Source organism: Diadema setosum, chromosome 19, assembly GCF_964275005.1.
Source record: "Diadema setosum chromosome 19, eeDiaSeto1, whole genome shotgun sequence".
NCBI classification, from domain to species: Eukaryota; Metazoa; Echinodermata; class Echinoidea; order Diadematoida; family Diadematidae; genus Diadema; species Diadema setosum.
This window is the reverse complement of record NC_092703.1, coordinates 14,140,301-14,158,216: the sequence shown is the minus strand read 5'-3', so window position 1 is coordinate 14,158,216 and position 17,916 is coordinate 14,140,301. Positions and strand designations below refer to the sequence as shown.

Sequence of the window (17,916 nt, the reverse complement as noted above, 5' to 3'; positions counted from 1 at the left end):
TTCTAAGTCCAGAGAATTATCTGCAAAATTTTGTTTCCTTTCCAGAACAGTCATTTTCTAACTATATAATCCTGAATAGATTCTGCTGATTTGTTATTGGCTAGCAAGATAGTTTGTGGGTCTACATAATAAGGTTGCATTTGCACTGGAAGTTGCATCAAGCACCATCGGCTTCTACTCACACATGCACTTCAGTGCAAGTGTTGGAGAGTCACTGTCATGTATGTATTGCACAGATGTATTACAGAAAGAAAAATCTCGCTATCAAGTTATTTTCAGTCTATCTAATGTATACAAATAAGAAATCTGTGAAACTTTAAATACATGTAAATTGGGCAAGGAAATCAGAAAGTTGGGATTTTTGTTTAAAATCCTACAATTCCTAGAGGGCAGTAGTCAAGTTATGGACAGCCTTCCACGTTTTGTATAAATTTTGCGCTAAAAAATTGGGAGTGTTGTCTATCATTAAAACAGAGTGTAGCACACTTATTTTATGCCCAACTTTGTTATTTCTTACTGCAAAGTATTTACCATGGTGGTAACTCCAAACAAGTTTGGTTTCCTTGGAATGGATAAAATGGCCCACATGCAGCTTTCAAGAGTCAGTTTTTATCAGAATATTTTATTCATATTCGAAATAATCATCAAATAATATACTTAAATCACCACATTCTCCATGGAGTTTGTGCTTTGCACATTTTACAATATCAATATTACAGTGGAAACTCGGTATAACGAGATCCTTGGGACCAAGACAATTTGTTCTTTATATCAGATATTTTGTTATATCAGTAGTCAATAAACAATACAAAATAAAGAAAATAAATTCATTGGGACCGGAGAAATTAGTTCGTTATATCAAGTATTTTGTTATATCAGACCTCTTTATATCGAGTTTCCACTGTATTCATACAGTTAGTATATGTCGTCAGTAATACTACATACACGTATATTTACAATGGAATGATATACCATTTATGCATTATTTTACAACATACAGGTGTACTGCCTCTTGCACCGTTCCCTTGTACGTAGGCTGTACTACGTAGAATAAGGGTGACATGTATAGTACAATATTGAACCTGGAAAAGTTGTTCAATCTCAGTCAAGTGGGATGAACAAGTACTAGAAAGGAAGGTCAATTTAATGTTTTGATAAGGAAAGTCTATGACAGTCACAAAAAGTCCTTTCTACTTAATTTTGTTGCAAGTTTATGATTCTTCTACATTGAGACAATATCAGACCTATTGCCTTCAAGTGGTATGTTTCAGAGGCCAGAGAATGAGGCTCAGCTTTAAGTTGATTTTTGATTAGGGATATTTGTAGCTATGTCCAAGTCCCTTAAATTTCTTGGTGTGATGCTACTACATTACGGCAATAACATACCTCCTGATTCAGAGCACTTCGTATGACTGGGTGTACATCCCATGTGAGTAATTAAAGCATTATACAGAGACTTATACATTGTCGGTGGGTTATGGTCTCGAAAGACTCGTTAGCGTGGGAAAAGAAGGGTGACCCGACTGAATCGATCATCATTCACTGCCCACTAGGGTACATTTGAAAATCACTGCTAGTGCAGGTACAGAATTGCCTGTCAGCGAATATGTGCATCAACTCCAGTCAAGACTTTTTTCTGCACCTCGTGTAGTGACACAGAGATCGAGCTATACGTGATTCATTACGTGGATTCTCGAATATATTCAAGATGGGCCAGCGTTCCCATTGCATGGAATTCCCAGGCTACCGCGTCTGTTAATACAGCACACAGTGTAGACACATCAGGACGGATAATCTATGCCTTATTTGATTCCCATTTCTTTCTCTTCTTGGGACAGCAAAGATTATGCCTTCACACATTTGGTATGTCAGACTCGGCAGCAAAGAAAGGTGACTATAATATCTGGTCCATTTTGGTACATTCCTTCCCCTGGAAAATGTGTATGCTTTGAAAGCCATGATGTTTATGTCATATCACTTTTCCACTACTGTATCAAAAGATGCTACACCTGTGGTAGATCTTATCAGCACAAGCCACATGAGAGCTCATTTCAAGTTTATGTACATTTTCTAGAGTTGAATAAATACCTTAAAAGTTATCCTTGCCAAAATTACTTTTAATGTCAATCTTTTGTGACTAATGCAATCATTACTGAAATCACGCGGGAAGTAATTCATAGCTTATTTTGTCTCTATGCACTGCACAGAAAATTTAAAGCTATAATACTGATACATGTACAATTGTACTCACAAAACTTGCTTGTGGACTTCATAATACATATGATATGTATGTACAACTTGTTCGGGATGTATGCATTACTTACAACGAAATTGAGATGCTGACATTCCTGTCATAACTAGTGCACTACTGTCCAGCTTATGTAGTGGCAGTAGCACTGCAACAGAAGAACTATTGGGCAAGCTACAATCTATTAAACTTTTAGGCAAACCAGTCTCAAGATATAAGAGAACTAGAAATGTCGCTATGCGACTGGTATGCCTCCGCCATAATGCATGAGTCTCCTAATAGGTCTATAGTACAATGTGTGATTACATTTTCACAAAATTGGCAAAATATTAAAATGACATGTTTGTCACAAATGTGTTGAATGTTCACCTTCCTTGACCTAGATTTAATTAGATGAATAGGAGAGAATGTATTTGGGGATTTAAGGACTTTAACCTGACTTTGATCCTTTCATATGTTTATGCATTGAGTAATTTTCAAGGTATGGAGAAAAAGTGCAATTTCTGTATTGAATAAGTAAATTTTTATCATTTTCATCTGGCCTTTGACCCTAAAATTTATACGAGAATCACTGTCAGGCAGAACATGCATAAATATGTACTAAAGTTTCAAGATAACTTGAGCCACTTCCGTGATATGGAGGAAGAAGTAAGTTCAGCACTTTCACTTGATCTTTGACCTTTTGACCTTTGACCTTTAATTGTGGCAAAAAGAAATACCCAGAGAATCTCTATTTGGTTATACATGCATACACCAAGCTAAAAAAAAATAACCCTGCTGGCATTGCATACATATGAGGGAAAGAGTAAAATTTTGAAGTGTTGCCCTTGACTTTTGACCCCTGACCTTTGACCCTATGAACCCCGAATTGCCTAGATAATCACTGCCAGTCAGTGCATGCATTTATACTGTATTCAATGAAGATACCTTGAACATAGGAAAATAGAAGATACAGAGGGAAAAAATGAAATTTTACCATTTTAACTTGACCTTTGACCTCATGACCCCAAACTTTCACCAGAGAGTCTTAATTAGGCAATACATGTATACACTAGGTTTCAAGAAAGTATCTTCAGGCATTGCATAGATATGGGGGAAATAGTGAAATTTTAAGCATTTGACCTTGACCTTTTGACCTTTGACCTTGAGCATGTGCATCCAAAAGTTGACAGGCGCAACTTCACCCCCTAATACACATACATGCCAAGTTTCATTAGGATACCTCAAAAGGTTTTTTAGTTACGCTGTCCACAAAATTCATTACGGACGGAAGGACGGAAGGACGGACAACCCGAAAACATAATGCCTCCGGCACCACTTCGTGGCGGAGGCATAAAAATTGTGCTGAGCAGGAGTATCCTAAAAGAGCCTTCACCTCATTTTGGTTTTGTCGTTGTCATGGGCCAGCTTCTTGAGGGAGGAAGAGAAAAAGCCAGCTTTACAAACCAATTTTGAATGACTGTAATGTGACATGGTAAACACCTCGGAAAATCAGGTGACGAAATTGCAAAAACGAGGCGAAAATTAGACATGGCGAAAGTTGTTCGTCCCTTGCCTGCGTAGTTGCAAAGATTCTGGTCCTGTCGATGCAGTTACTCTTAAACTGCAAGAGTCCAGAGTCAACAGGTTCCTGGTCCTCTTGGATACATCAGCTGGGGGGCGTGCTCCCGAGGGTCACATTTCCTGTGTGGGTGTGGTAACCGATCTCAGCATCTCCCTGGTAACGGGCCAGACGTCTGGCGCCGAGAGCTTGGCTTGCGCCTCCTTGTCGGTGAGCTTCTTGGGGGCATGGATTGGGATGGCGTGGCCCTCGATGCTCAAGAGCTTTAGTTCCAGGGGTCCAAGTTTAAGGTATTCCTGGTGAATGATTAAAAGGGTACGGAAACAATAATCTACATATTCTTAACTGACAATTGACTGGAATACTGCTGAAGTTGTTGTACACTGATGTCTTTGATGGTTATGGATTCTTGATGAATAGTAAGTCCCAAGCAGACTCATACTAAATGAGTATTCCTGAGCCAAATTCTTAAACAGCAGACTTGGATCCCCCTCCAAAAAAAAGGGGGGGAATGAACAAACAACACACAAACAAATCAAAAACTCAATTTATAAGCTTTCAGACACCTATACACTACATATTCCTATTTCATGTGCAATGCCATGTGCATCACAATCTTGAATCATGCAAACTTGTGGTCAATTTCGGTTGTGCAATGTCTGAATTACACAGAATACTCTCGGTGCTTTCTTCATGAATGTCTACAAGACGTACAACAAATTTCTACTGCATAACAACAAAAATATTTTGACTTAATGAAAAATTTACATTACTTACGACTATTACAATTCCTTTCCTACACATCCATTTGCCTTTGCAAAAGCTGCACTGAGGGTGCCTGTTCCAGCTTTCAAATCATATTTATTCAAGTCTTGGCTACTTCTTTTTTTCTTTCTGTCTTTCTTTCTTTCTTTATGTTGCAGCACAGGCTATCGATAATGGGCCTAGTCTTGGTTCAAGCAACAAGCGATGAGGTTAAATCGCTGTTCACACTCACATCAAAGTCCTCGTCATCAAAGTTGAGGAAATTGTCGAGCCCACCCAAGTACTCTCCAATCCCTTCATCCTCCTCTTCCTCATCCTCCCCATCACTACCGCTGTCATGGGCATAGACCTCCTCCCCGTCTGCCGATTCCGTCTGCGACTCGTTGCTTGGGGGAGCCCTCTGCTCCGTCTCGACGGGCTGGAGGGAGAAGACTTTCCGCTCCACTGCCCTCTGGGTGGCGCTAGTCGGTCGTTGCTTCCTGGGACCTGGGTTGAGAAAATTAACTTCTTTTACCATTCCCTCTTGCTCTTTCCGTCACTTCTGTATATTGTATTGACTTCAGGAATCACATTTTACAGCAATTCTCTTTTTTTTTTTTGTCCTCTCAATCAGTGTTGTTCTTTAATCTCTGTAATACAACACTTCCTCTTGGTCATTCAACGAAATTAATGAACATGAATAAATCTCTACTTCTGATTCAGAGTTCTGTCACTGCCTTTCGTTTACACTTAAGAATTCCACGTACTGAAAGCAATATGTAAACTTTGACTGTCTTTGCCATAATGCAGAATGCACTGAACTGGAATAGTCTTGTCTTTCTGGAATTCCAGAATAATGAGCAAGTATCTCACCTTGGGATGTCAACGGCATTGGAACGTCGCTGTCTCTACGAAAGGCGGCGTTGGCCAAGTCAAACTCCAAGATCCCGCCATCATCCAGGTCTTCCTGGTCCTCAAACTGTGTCAGATAGAACTTCCTGCAGTGGACAGATGGAGTAACAACCAGTTTACGACTCAAAATGGGAAAATTTTACCAAGCAACATACCTGGTCTCTCTTCCATGAAGTTCTACGACTCATCAAAGAAAGTATTTCTTTTTTTTTCCCGTTGGTACCTGCTGTTGTAAACCAGAGGAATATTGTTGCATAAACTCATTTAACCCCTTGAGGACAGACTGATTTTGCTACAACAAGCATTTCCCATAGACAACTGCCCGAGTATACTCGGGACTCATCCTCAACAGGTTAATCACAATCAAATGCTATTTAAAAGTTCAAACATTTTCTTTTTGATGTTAGGTTTCATGGCATTTCCTTCAGCAGGACATCCCAGAAAGTAAAATTCTTGTGATCAATATTTCTGTATTTCTATCGCTATTTTTTTTTTTTTCTTTTAAGAGTGTTCAAACGTGGTCACAAATGCACCTTACCTAGATATCTTGAGATCCTCGATGCGGCAGTCGAAGAGCTCACTCATGATGGTGAGGTTCTCCCTCTCTAGGGATTCCACCTCCCCCTGGAGCTGCTCCGTCTCCATCTTGTGAATCTCCAGCTGGAGGCAACAAACACAGAATCACACAATGTGTAAACCACTGCTGTCTTAGTACAGGTTGACTTTCATCCTATATTTACAGGACATTTACAGCTCTCCAGGGACGCTCCTGAAGCGCTCCTAAACTTTGTATAAATGATCACCAATGTTTAGAGCACCCGCGTAGTACAGTTGTAGTGACTTCAATCCAGTTTGGTTGAAGAAACGTGTAGCACATGCTTTGGTCTGTCTTGAGTGCAAATGTGAAATTATAGGATCAGGAAATGCAGTGGCTAAACAAAGTAACAGTGTATGTTCTGCGAGTAGCAGAATGCACTGTGCATATAAGCACTGTTAATTATAATTATTATCATTATGATGTTCAAAGTGCTGTGCACACTGCGTGGTCTTGGTGGATGGTGACTCACTGTATGAACAGACTCAAAGGGGCATGGAAGTTATTACATATGTTCTGATTTTTTGGATTTTTTTTTTTTTGAGTTAAGAATTCAGGAAAGGAGGGTACAAAGGGAAACGTATAATTACAGAAAGAATAATCCAGCAAGTTTGTATCACGCATATAAAACTGCTATCGATCAAACTTCCATGAAGCAATGGAAAACTTTAATATCTTAAGTTATTGTGAGAAACAGGAGGAAGAAAATATATCCCTGTACTAATTACTAACTAGAAATGTCGCTTTGGCGACTGGTATGCCTCCGCCATAATGCATGATTTTCCCAATAGGTCTAGATAGTACATGTGGACAATGTGTGATTACATTTTCACAAAATTGGCAAAATATTGAAATGACAAGTTTGTCACAAGTGTGTTGAATGTTCACCTTCCTTGACCTAGGTTTAATTGGATGAATAGGAGAGCATGTATCTAGGGATTTAAGGACTTTAACTCGACACTGACCCATTCATACATTTAGGCATTGAGTAATTTTCAAGGTACAGGTGTGGAGGAAAAGTGCAATTTCTGAATTGAATAGTAAATTGTTACCATTTTCATCTGGCCCTTGACCCTAAAATTCATAAGATAATCACTTTCAGGTAGAACACGCATAATATGTACTAAGTTTCAAGAAAACTTGAGCCACTTCCAAGATATGGAGGAAAAAGTTAGTTCAGCACTTTCACTTGATCTTTGACCTTTTGACCTTTGAGGCAAAAAAAAAAGAAAAAAAAAAAACTTTCCAGAGAATTTCTATTAGGTTACACATGTATGCATACACCAAGTGTAAAAAAAGATAACCCTGCTGGCATTGCATGATAGGAGGGAAATAGTAAAATTTTGAAGTGTTGCACTTGACCTTTGACCCCTGACCTTTGACCCCATGAACCCTACATTCTCTAGATAATCACTTCCACTCAGTATATGTATATACAGTCAAACCTGTCTATAGCGGCCACCCAAGGGATACGGGAAAAGTGGCCGTTATAGACAGGTGGCCGCTATAGACAGGTAACATGTATCATCGTTGTATACATCTATATTATACTTACATACATGTACATGTATGTGTGTACGTATGCACATGTGTGAATCATGCATAGAACAGTGCCGGTGTTTATGAAATTGTTGCACAGTACATGATGTAGCATGTGCAGTCACTAGTGCCTTATTGTGACTGAATAAGTGATGAATGCAACGGTGGCGATCACTGAACGTTGCCCAGGAATGACTGGCACGGCTAACAAGCAGAAAAACACACTGAATTATCGGCTCGGCTACGGCTCCATCGGGTTTTTGGTCGCTATAGACAGGTTAAAATCTACCGCGGGAAACAAAATTTGTGGCCGCTGGCCACTATAGACAGGTGGCCGCTGTAGAGAGGTGGCCGCTAAGGCAGGTTTGACTGTACTATGTTCCATGAAGATACCTTGAACAATTTTCCAAGGTATGGAGAAAAAAAAAAAGAAGTTTGAATATTTTTACTTGACCTTTTGACTTTTGACCTTTGACCTCATGACCCAAACTTTCACCAGAGAATCTTAATTGGGTAATACATGTATACACTAAGTTTCAAGAAAATATCTTCAGGCATTCAATAGATATGGTTTAAATAGTGAAATTTTATGTATTTGACCCTGACCTTTTGACCTTTGACCTTTGACCTCATGACCCAAACTTTCACCAGAGAATCTTAATTGGGTAATACATGTATACACTAAGTTTCAAGAGAATATCTTCCGGCATTCAATAGATATGGTGGAAATAGTGAAATTTTATGTATTTGACCTTGACCTTTGACCTTGAGCATGTGCACCCAAAAGTTGATAGGCACAACTTCACCCCCTAATACACATACATGCCAAATTTCATTAGGATACCTCAACAGGTTTTGATAGTTACCTTGTCCACAAAATTCATTACGGACGGACGGAAGGACGGACGGACGGACAACCCGAAAACATAATGCCTCCGGCACCACTTCGTGGCGGAGGCATAAAAATGTAATATGTTTACATGTTGGTCTCCAAAGTTCTATTCAATGCAAATATTCAACACGAGACACAGGGACACTTATCCAATGCAAGCACCAGCATGTACTCAAGAAACAAAAGACAGTTAGGATTACCTCTCTCTTCAGCCAGTCATTATCGATCACCTCCTGAGCGCTGAACTTGTCCAGAGTCTTCATTGCTTTCTGCAAGTAGAGAAGAATCATTCAGTATTCAACTAGTTTGAGCTAAAGGCTATTGCATCACTTTTGTGTGTGTTCAATGTAAAAGGCTACTACAACTGGGTAGTATCTTATAGATTATCCCACTTTTTACATACCATATATTCGTGTACATTTTTTATGTGTCTTTCTTATTTTGATTTGACTGTGACCCTCATGAGATCCACTGGGAAGGTACCATAATTGAATGGTAAATATAAGTTCTACACTAGCACATAAACTGAGTTTGGACACTGCAAGCTTTTCGTGATAGAGTATGAGTATAGTCACATAAAATACTTCATGGCTCCAACATAGTCTGAATGGCAACAACATAATTATAGAGATATAAATGGATGCATACCTAGAAATACAGGAAGAAAGGTAAATAAACAGATCATTCATTCATACATACATGCATACATGCATACATATATATAAACATACATAATACCTAAGGACAGACAGTTTATAGATTGGTAGGTACATACAGTGTAGATAGATAAAAGAATGTCATATAGGTAGATTGATAGATAAATGGAAAAGACAGAGAGCAAAAGTAAGTGTATTATACTTTACTTGAATACATATAGGTAACGGGACTAGTCCATATACTCACCTCTGAGGCAATGTACTTCTGCTCATCAAGTCTCTCCGTTGTAGACTTCTTGATCTCATCTTTGGCTACATTCAACGTCCTCTCCAGGTGAGCTAATGAGACAACAGAAATACAGATTAGATTTCATCATGACATGTTCTTGTCGCTGTGCACATTTAGCTGGGGTCAGGATTCACTTACTCCACCATTTTGTAATGATTTGACAGTGAAGGAATAGTGTACGAGCGGTGGTAATTGCATCTTAATAAGCATCTACAACATTATGCACACAGTCACATAGTGGAGGGTATGCCGAGTATGCAAATTTGCAACTCATCATTCAAACAGATGACAGACCCGACCTATTTCTGTTGTAGATCTAGGAAAGCTTGTATGACGTGGGGGGATGTGAACTGTCATTGAAGATATACAGAAGTTTGGACATTGAGATATACTTCTGGAAGTTATTGGGGCAAAAACTATGCATAGTTTCTCGTAGTGTGACCACGGCTGCAGTTCTAGATGCCACTTCCTTCACCTTTCATCTCTTCAAAGCTGGTCTGCATATCAACCAGCTCTTCTTCCAGCAGCTTGATGTGCTTGGCGTGCTCCCCACTGCCTTTCTCCTTGTATTCTGTCCACTTGGTCACTTCCACTTGCTCCTCCTCGTACAGTTTGATGGTCTCAGCAATTTTTAGCTTCAGGTCTGAAAATGTGATGACAATAGGCATGTCTTCATCAGACCATAATTCAAACTAGTGGGCTATTTTGTGGTTTTTGAAATAGCCCAATATTACGATGTGTGTCTTCATTAGCTAAAAAACAGTGAAACTGGGAAATTAAGGCGATACTGGCAAATGCATGCATTCCATCATTACTTCAAAAGTGGTTTCCCCAGTATTACGGGATCAAGAAAAAGCTGATGGAGACACAACCCAAATAACGTGCTAATTCTAGCATGAGCGTGCTATTTCACAAACTAGGCCAAGATTCAGGGGGAATTTTTTTTTTTTTGATCAAATTGCACACTATTTGCGTCTTCACTGCACAAATAGCAGGGAAATTTGACATAGCGCTAATTTCTAACCCACAAAATTGTGTGCCATTTTGAAGCTTCAGGCTGATGAAGACAGGTCCAATGAAGACATTTTTCCACTCCTCTTGTTCTCTGACTTCTAAATCTACAACCACAATAAACATACTGGGTAATGCGAAAGATCTCTAGGAACATGAATGAATATTCAAACATGTCATATGAGCATCCTGAAAACAAAAATTATTTAAAGTACATCACTTAGAAAATAATACCTCCTAGATTCCTTGGAAGCCTTTATTGCTATAAGACACAACTGATATCCTGTCAATTTATTGCAACATTCCTTCATCATGATCTGTATCACTGTCTTTATCCCTTCTCTCTTTAAAGTAAGAAATTCCTAGCTGGAAAAAAGTCATACACAGGAGCACAATACGTGTACCGGTAATTAGGGTGAAGAGTTGGGGCCATCTGGATTTGCTCTATCCTGTGAGGATGATAGCTCTGCTAGACTTACCAGAAAAGGGGTTACAGTTTGGAAGAAATAGAGGAGGAAAGTAGTGGAGATACAAGCTAGGATCTGAAGACCAATCCAGGATAAAGCGAGGATGCTCTCCTGTAGAGGTATTATACCAGTTCCATGGGCTGAAGAACATTCCTTTGATGTGTTTGTATGTGTGGGAGGGTGGGGGAGTCTCCCTCATAATGGGAATCAGGGACTACTACTACATTTTTTTTTAATGTTTTTTTTTTTCCCACCAAAAGTGTAAACCTACCTTTTTCCTGATTCTATGGGAAGTATTAGCAGAACGACCATTCACAATGATGGCACATTTGGCTTATATCTCACCCTCAATATTGTTCTCTTCCTCCTTGCATGCCCGCCATTTTTCCTTCAATGCCGCCTCAACCTGTTCCTTGTTGATGACAGACACTTGCTCCAGCTCCTGGTCCCTCTCCTTGGCCTGTTTCAGCAGGGTCTTGATGTGATAGAGCTGTTCCTCTTTCAACCTCTCGTTCTGACGTACATAATGGGCACAAAGAGCAATAAAGTCAGTTGAAAGTACATGTGGCTCTAATCTGGTCTGATTTGAGGATATGTGTGTGTGTGTGCATGCATGTGTGTGCATGTGTTCATGTAAGTGTATGTGAGTACATGTAGTAATATTATTGTAAATATAGCTTTTCTTCTTCATTAGACTAAACTTAAGACATTCTGCAGGCTTTCGTCCACGTGCCATGTGTTTACCGGTTCCTCTTGGTGCACATTATCTAAGGCAAGTTTGGGCACAATGCTTGATTTGGTGAGTTCAAGACACTTTTTTTTTTTTGAATCCAAAGATGGAATAATGTGAACTCTGATAACTTTGAATACAAAATGTGCACTATTCTTCAGAAAATGTGCAAAGATGGAGACAATGACTGCCAACATTTGTAGAGTATTCTATGTTTAACACTTAACTACTGTCACTGAAGTGACATGGCTTCAATTCATTCAATTCAATTTATTCATTTCATAAAATCACATGATATCAAAACATGATTTTAATTTCAAATTTTGTATACAATTTATTACGATGGAAAGCTTACCCTCTCTTTGTTCCGTTGACCTTTTTCTTCCAGTCCCTTGATCTCATACATGAATTCTTCAATTGCGTTCTCTTTCACATTTATCCTAAGTGGAGAAGAACAATGAGTTTCCACTTATAAAAAACAAAATGCAAGACATCATGCAAGGAGGAATGGCATTTGTATTGCAACTGATTGACAAATTGCCCTACATCGACGTAAAAAGAAGCATGGCATTTGTACTATTCTGGCTCATAAGAACATAGTTAAGATAGTGCATTGATATTTAGATCAGTCCTTCTGTTTTTTCAGTTATGACAAACCATGACAAGTATTTTTCATTCCTAATTAGGTAATGCTGTTTGTATTTCTGTCTGCAAGTTTCTACATTTTTCTAAATAAACAGAAATGGTTACATGCATATATGTATGAAATGTTAACAAATAAACATCTCAACGCACAAAATGCTTTGCTTTGAGTGACAACTAAAGTTCACATTCAAATTGCTTTACACAAACCTTATCCTTTGATGTAGCCATCACTTGCACCCTGTTGTTTGTCACATATTTTAAATGATTGTAAGTAATCAAATAACATGTTGGACAGCTTCTTTTTTTTTTCAAAGATGACAAACAAAAATGTGGAGACTTACTGATAGGCCAAGATTGCTTCTCTTATCGTCATCTGAGGCTCCTTCTCCTTCTTCTTTCCGCTCTTCTTCCCACTTTTCTTCCCGCTCTTCTTTCCTTTCTTCCCCTTCTTCCCCATTTTCTCTGATGTCTGGAAGCACTATCTGCAATAATCAACATACATAAGAAAAAAAAAGGACAAATTTTTCATTTTCACTACAGCATTGTAAACATGGCCATATCAAATCGAACTAAAGAATAAAATGCATGAAAACTTGTGCAGGGGGTTACCTGAGCAGTTGCTACACATGATTGATTAAGATAGAGCTGCTGGACATACTTTTTCTTCCTTACTTACGTCACAAGCAGTGTTTGGTACTGTTATAAAATAAAATAAAAGTAATTTAATATAACTGGAACAAGGTAAGAATACAAACAAATTATTGTATCACATATCATCCTTGTACAGGGGCGGATCCAGGAATTCCGTAAAGGGGAGGCGCCTTTACAAAATGAAAGGGGGCTCATGTGCCTCCATCCATTTTTCTTTTCATTTCTCTTGTTCAAACAAAAATATGAAGAGGGGCGCGCAAGGGGGCGCGCGCCCGGTGCGCCCCCCTCTGGATCCACCACTGATGTAGCTCAGTCAAAATTCTACTTGGGTTTTGTCGTACACATGCCATGACGGTTGTTAGAGCCTAATCGGTGCTGAAGCACTCTCACAGGTAGTTACAGCAGAACTAGCCCGACCAGACACTGTTACGCTATGCGAAAACAGCGTCTGACGAGCGCGGCATGCAGCCTCAAAGTGAGGAACCTCAACACAACTACAAAACTTAGGAAAATGTATACTTTTCTCCTTTAAACAGAATACTTTACTCACGTTAAATGCATGTTTCTATTACAGAAGAATAGTTCGCCACACTGGGTCCATGGAGACCACTTGCGATAAGTCCGTGGAACAAATAAAATGACACTTTCTGGAGCAATTCCATGGTACGTCGACGTACCATGTACAGCGACTGTGCTGTGTTCAAGTGTATAGTTAGGCCTGGCGTGAAAGATTGTGTACCGTGTGGACATGCTGGATATGATGATCAATTTCGGTAAGTTTCATTGCGTACATTTGAATACTGATAGCATCAGATGTAGAGTAAATATTGAAGAGTATACTTGATGAGTTTGAGGTGACAAAAATGATGTTAAGTATCAAAATTCAAAGCTATCGTGATACGATTACGTCGCTCTCCTAGTGGTTGGTGGTCGCGCGCGTACAGCCCTGTCGCGACGTACCATGTACAGCGACTGGGCTGTGTATAGTTACAGCAGAACATAACTTACAGGTCTAGCTTCACTTTTCGTAAATTTTGTCAGCTGTGCGATCCTACTTCTAGACTTAATCAACTAAACTAGAAGTAACTTCGATCACCATATGGGTCCATGTGTTTGGTGTTTTTAGTCTTCTGTGTCTTGCCTTCGCTGTGAATGTAACCGTTAGACTCTAACGTTAGATCCTGTCAATATGCCTGTGTAGATCCTGATCGGTATTGTTAGCACGGAAATGCCTGGTTCTACGTTCTAGGTTTAGAAGTCTAGATTCTAAATAAGGGTTCTAAGCATGATAAGCGGTTACTGTAGCTTACAACAAAGTAAAGCGGGGAACAACTGCTAGTATTACGTTAGAATACAATGTAGATCTTTCTACGTCAAAAAAATAATCCAGCAACATAAAAGTAAACACGTGGGACTATGCACAGGCATTCACCTTCACTTCGTGGACACTGCAAATCCAACTTCTGTTCTTCACATAAAAACAAAAAGGCCGATTTCAAAGGTATGCTTGCAACATTTGTACTCAATCTTCCGTCTAAAGACATCTTTACGAGGCTTTATATCACATACACTACCTTATCATCGTGTCCTCTTTGAGCGACTACAGTGCAGTTCGCTGTGACAAATTAATTGGTTTCCAAGGAACGCAACGCTATCCGAAAAGCGCCCTCACGTGCCGAGCAAGTCGTCTTCTCCGTCTGCGTCTTGTCTATGTGTTCTCCGACGTCGTTATCACCACTGCCCTATATTACGGGGATATATGTGTGTATATGTGTGGATGAGGTTTCCCTGACCTGTGAAGAATTTTGAAACAATCGTGACAATAGAATTACTTAGTCTGGCCCAGTCATCCCTTGAACTTGAGGGGTCAACTTCACTCCCTGCCACCATAGAAACTATACGATAATAGATTCATTTTAGGCTTTAATTTGATTTGATTTGATTTATTTCTGCTTAATTACGTTACATCAGATATAATTGCTCACTCTTAGCTGATATGGTCTATACTTCGAAAATAACACTTATACGTACATTATAAAGGGAAAATTCCTCTTCAAATTTAATTACTGTATTTGAAGAGGAATTTACCTGAAAATGTATATATGTATGTTTCAATCAATATGTCATCATCACTGGAAAATTAGGCAACAGTGGTGAAACAATACAAAGAAAACATAGAGTCCACATACACACAATTTTAGTTGGTCAAGATAAACATATCCGTTTTCGGTGTAAATTCATGCCTATGAATTCGGGAACCTACAGTTTTACAAGCGTTATAGCTTTTATGTAGGCCCCATCATATTTCTAATATTTGCTTTGTGACATCTTCATACTATGACCATAAAGTACGTTTTGTTTGTTCAGTTTTTTCTTTCTTCTCCAATCAAAAGATTATGTTTGCATATATTTTGTATTCTTGTTTTGCTGTCAATCATTTTGTAATCTCATCACAGAGAAAGTAGAAATATGAAATAAATTTGAACTTGAACTTGAACATGCACCTTTTTTTTTTCTACAGCTATCATAAAGAAAGAATACTTGAACTTGAGAAGGGGATTGAGGAATAACGTTTCCCATTAACATGCGTCAGTAACAAGCCGAGTTTATGAGTGGTGTTGCGTTTAATAAAGTATAGGTCTGTTCAAGTCTTGAAGTAACTGTTATCACTTTGATTCACATGCGTGGTTCGTAACTTGTAAGATAGGAGGGAAATCTATCATTACATGGGAGCTTATCATGAAAGGTTTGTTTGTATGATGTATCTTCCTTTTTGAGCGTTATGTAATCAATATTCGGAAAGTCTCATATCCTTTTTTTAACGTTAATTTACTTCACCGTACTGAAATCATTTGCGTAAGAAATGTAAATAAAATCTCTTTTTCACAAAGTTTGCGCGGAGTCTCATGCATCCTTGCAACAAAACTGAATTTAGGTTTCGGGATCTTGGGCCCACGTATTAATTTTCTTTACTCCACATTTTCTGTTCCATCCACGTTTTTTACACGCTTATTGTACATGTTAGTATTATGGTACTATCAACAGTGATAACGATAAAGATGATGACGAATATAGTATGACAGTGTCATCATAATCGTCATATCACAATACATTTTATCATAGCAAGAATTATAAGGATGATCAGTGGAAGTGTTTCATGCAAAGTAATTTTGTTGTCAATTAAACATGAAATTATTGTCCGTTCGGAACAAGGAAGGGTGAGCCAAGAATATTGTGTGTACACTGCTGATTAAATTGTTTTATCTTTCGATTATGGACTTTTGCCCTCGTAGAGGATGTCCATTTTAATATCATTGACTATGACATATGTTAATTTGATATCAGAATAATCCCTTGCTGCAAGAAAGCAACCTTTTTAAAAGATCTTTGAAGGGTTTTAGTTTTGTGGTCAATGTTCGATGTATTGTTGCCTCTTTGATTGTAGGAGCCTGCGTTTCTCTGTAACACCGTAACATTTTTTTTTTGTACCGTATTACTATAGATTTGAGGGGAATTCATATTACAAGCTTTGCTTTTCAGCTTCTCAACTTTTTGTTTATAATTATTATATTTCGATGAACTCAGAATTTTATTTTCTCGCATGTTTTGTCTACTGGTATTCTTTATTGAAAATGGAATAAATGAAATGAAATGAAATGAAAATGAAATGTGATATAAATCTTTAAATGTATGCGGTATGTCGGTTGAAATTTACAAGTGGATAATAATATGGTCACTATCAGCGATTGTGACATGCTGTGTGACATATTTGTTTTTGTTTTGTTTTGTTTTTTGCTTTTTGCTTTTAATATCTAATTTACCTTCTGTCAAATCAACAAGAGGGACAACCTTTTTACCAATTTCTTGCAAATGATGGTCTGCAATTAACAATACTTACATTTCATTTTTCACCTAGGTACTATAGCAATCCGAATTTCCCCGAAGATCGATATCAGGGCACTCAACACAAAAATGATGATTGTATACTGAAGACCTTGGTTTGCTCGTGCTTTATAGAACCGTTGTTAGTAATCTTTTTTATGATGTGTTCAAAAACACGATTATGTAGATTTTAAGAGACATTTGCCGAATATTTGATACTTTCGTTCTTATCCCAGAGTCTGACATACTTTACTTTCATGATATGCGCAAAGTTGGCTTCTCCACTTTAAAAAAAAAAAAGAAGAAGAAAGAAACCAGTTAAGGTCAAATGTTCGTACAAAAACTCAAAAGGGAGATCAGCTTAACTTAATCGTGGCTAAAATAGCAAAGGTACAGAAACACAATCTCCACTCTTTAAAACAACTTAGGCAACATAAAACGTGATTTACACAACAGAAATATAAAGTGAAGGTAAATCAATGTTTAGCCTTAGTCACTGGTTTATATAGTTTTCTTGTCAGCTACATTCGCTCTGTCACTAACTCCAATTGCCAATCGGTGGATATGTAGGCCTACCTGTTTTCAAACTTAGGAGTGGTGAAAAGCTCGTACATTATGCATGCTTGTGAATTTTGTTAGTCAAAAAACACATCTGTAAGTTATCAATGAAAGTGCTTATCATCATTTTCATCTAATGACTATGACTGCCATGGTTTGATAGTTACTGCGATACGATTTTACTGACTTTCACCAGATGACGAAAAAGGAGAGGGCAGACGGAGGGAATGAAGAAGAGCGGAATGAGAAAACGAAAGATAAGAGAAAATGATCAGGGAGGTGCAGAAGAAGGTCTCTATAAAGGAATTTTATAAATCCTACTTTGACAAATAAATGCAACTATAATGAGAATGTCTAACTTGTCTAGGGCTGCAATCTGCAGTATATAGTTAATTTGCTTTGCACAAGCAGAGAAAACTGGTTATACCATCGTTTAGGTCGACAAGCATGACCGAGACGTGTAATTACAACTCTCTCTTGAAAGTTTGCCAAGTTTTGGTGCGTAAAGTAGGTCAAGGTGGGATTGACCTCGCAAA

General features: G+C 38.4%; 1 protein-coding gene across 1 annotated transcript; it reads right to left on the bottom strand.

The window, feature by feature from the left end:
- Positions 1 to 602: 602 nt before the first annotated feature.
- Positions 603 to 14,653, bottom strand: LOC140242625 (coiled-coil domain-containing protein 83-like). The gene is made up of 11 exons (XM_072322379.1): positions 14,515 to 14,653; positions 12,631 to 12,771; positions 12,000 to 12,084; positions 11,260 to 11,428; positions 9,912 to 10,079; positions 9,395 to 9,486; positions 8,692 to 8,760; positions 6,004 to 6,125; positions 5,427 to 5,551; positions 4,807 to 5,060; positions 603 to 4,105 (listed from the first exon to the last, which is right to left on the bottom strand). Exons 2-11 carry the CDS (start codon positions 12,744 to 12,746, stop codon positions 3,923 to 3,925), a joined length of 1,383 nt encoding a protein of 460 aa, XP_072178480.1. The 5' UTR covers positions 12,747 to 12,771; positions 14,515 to 14,653; the 3' UTR covers positions 603 to 3,922.
- Positions 14,654 to 17,916: the final 3,263 nt, after the last annotated feature.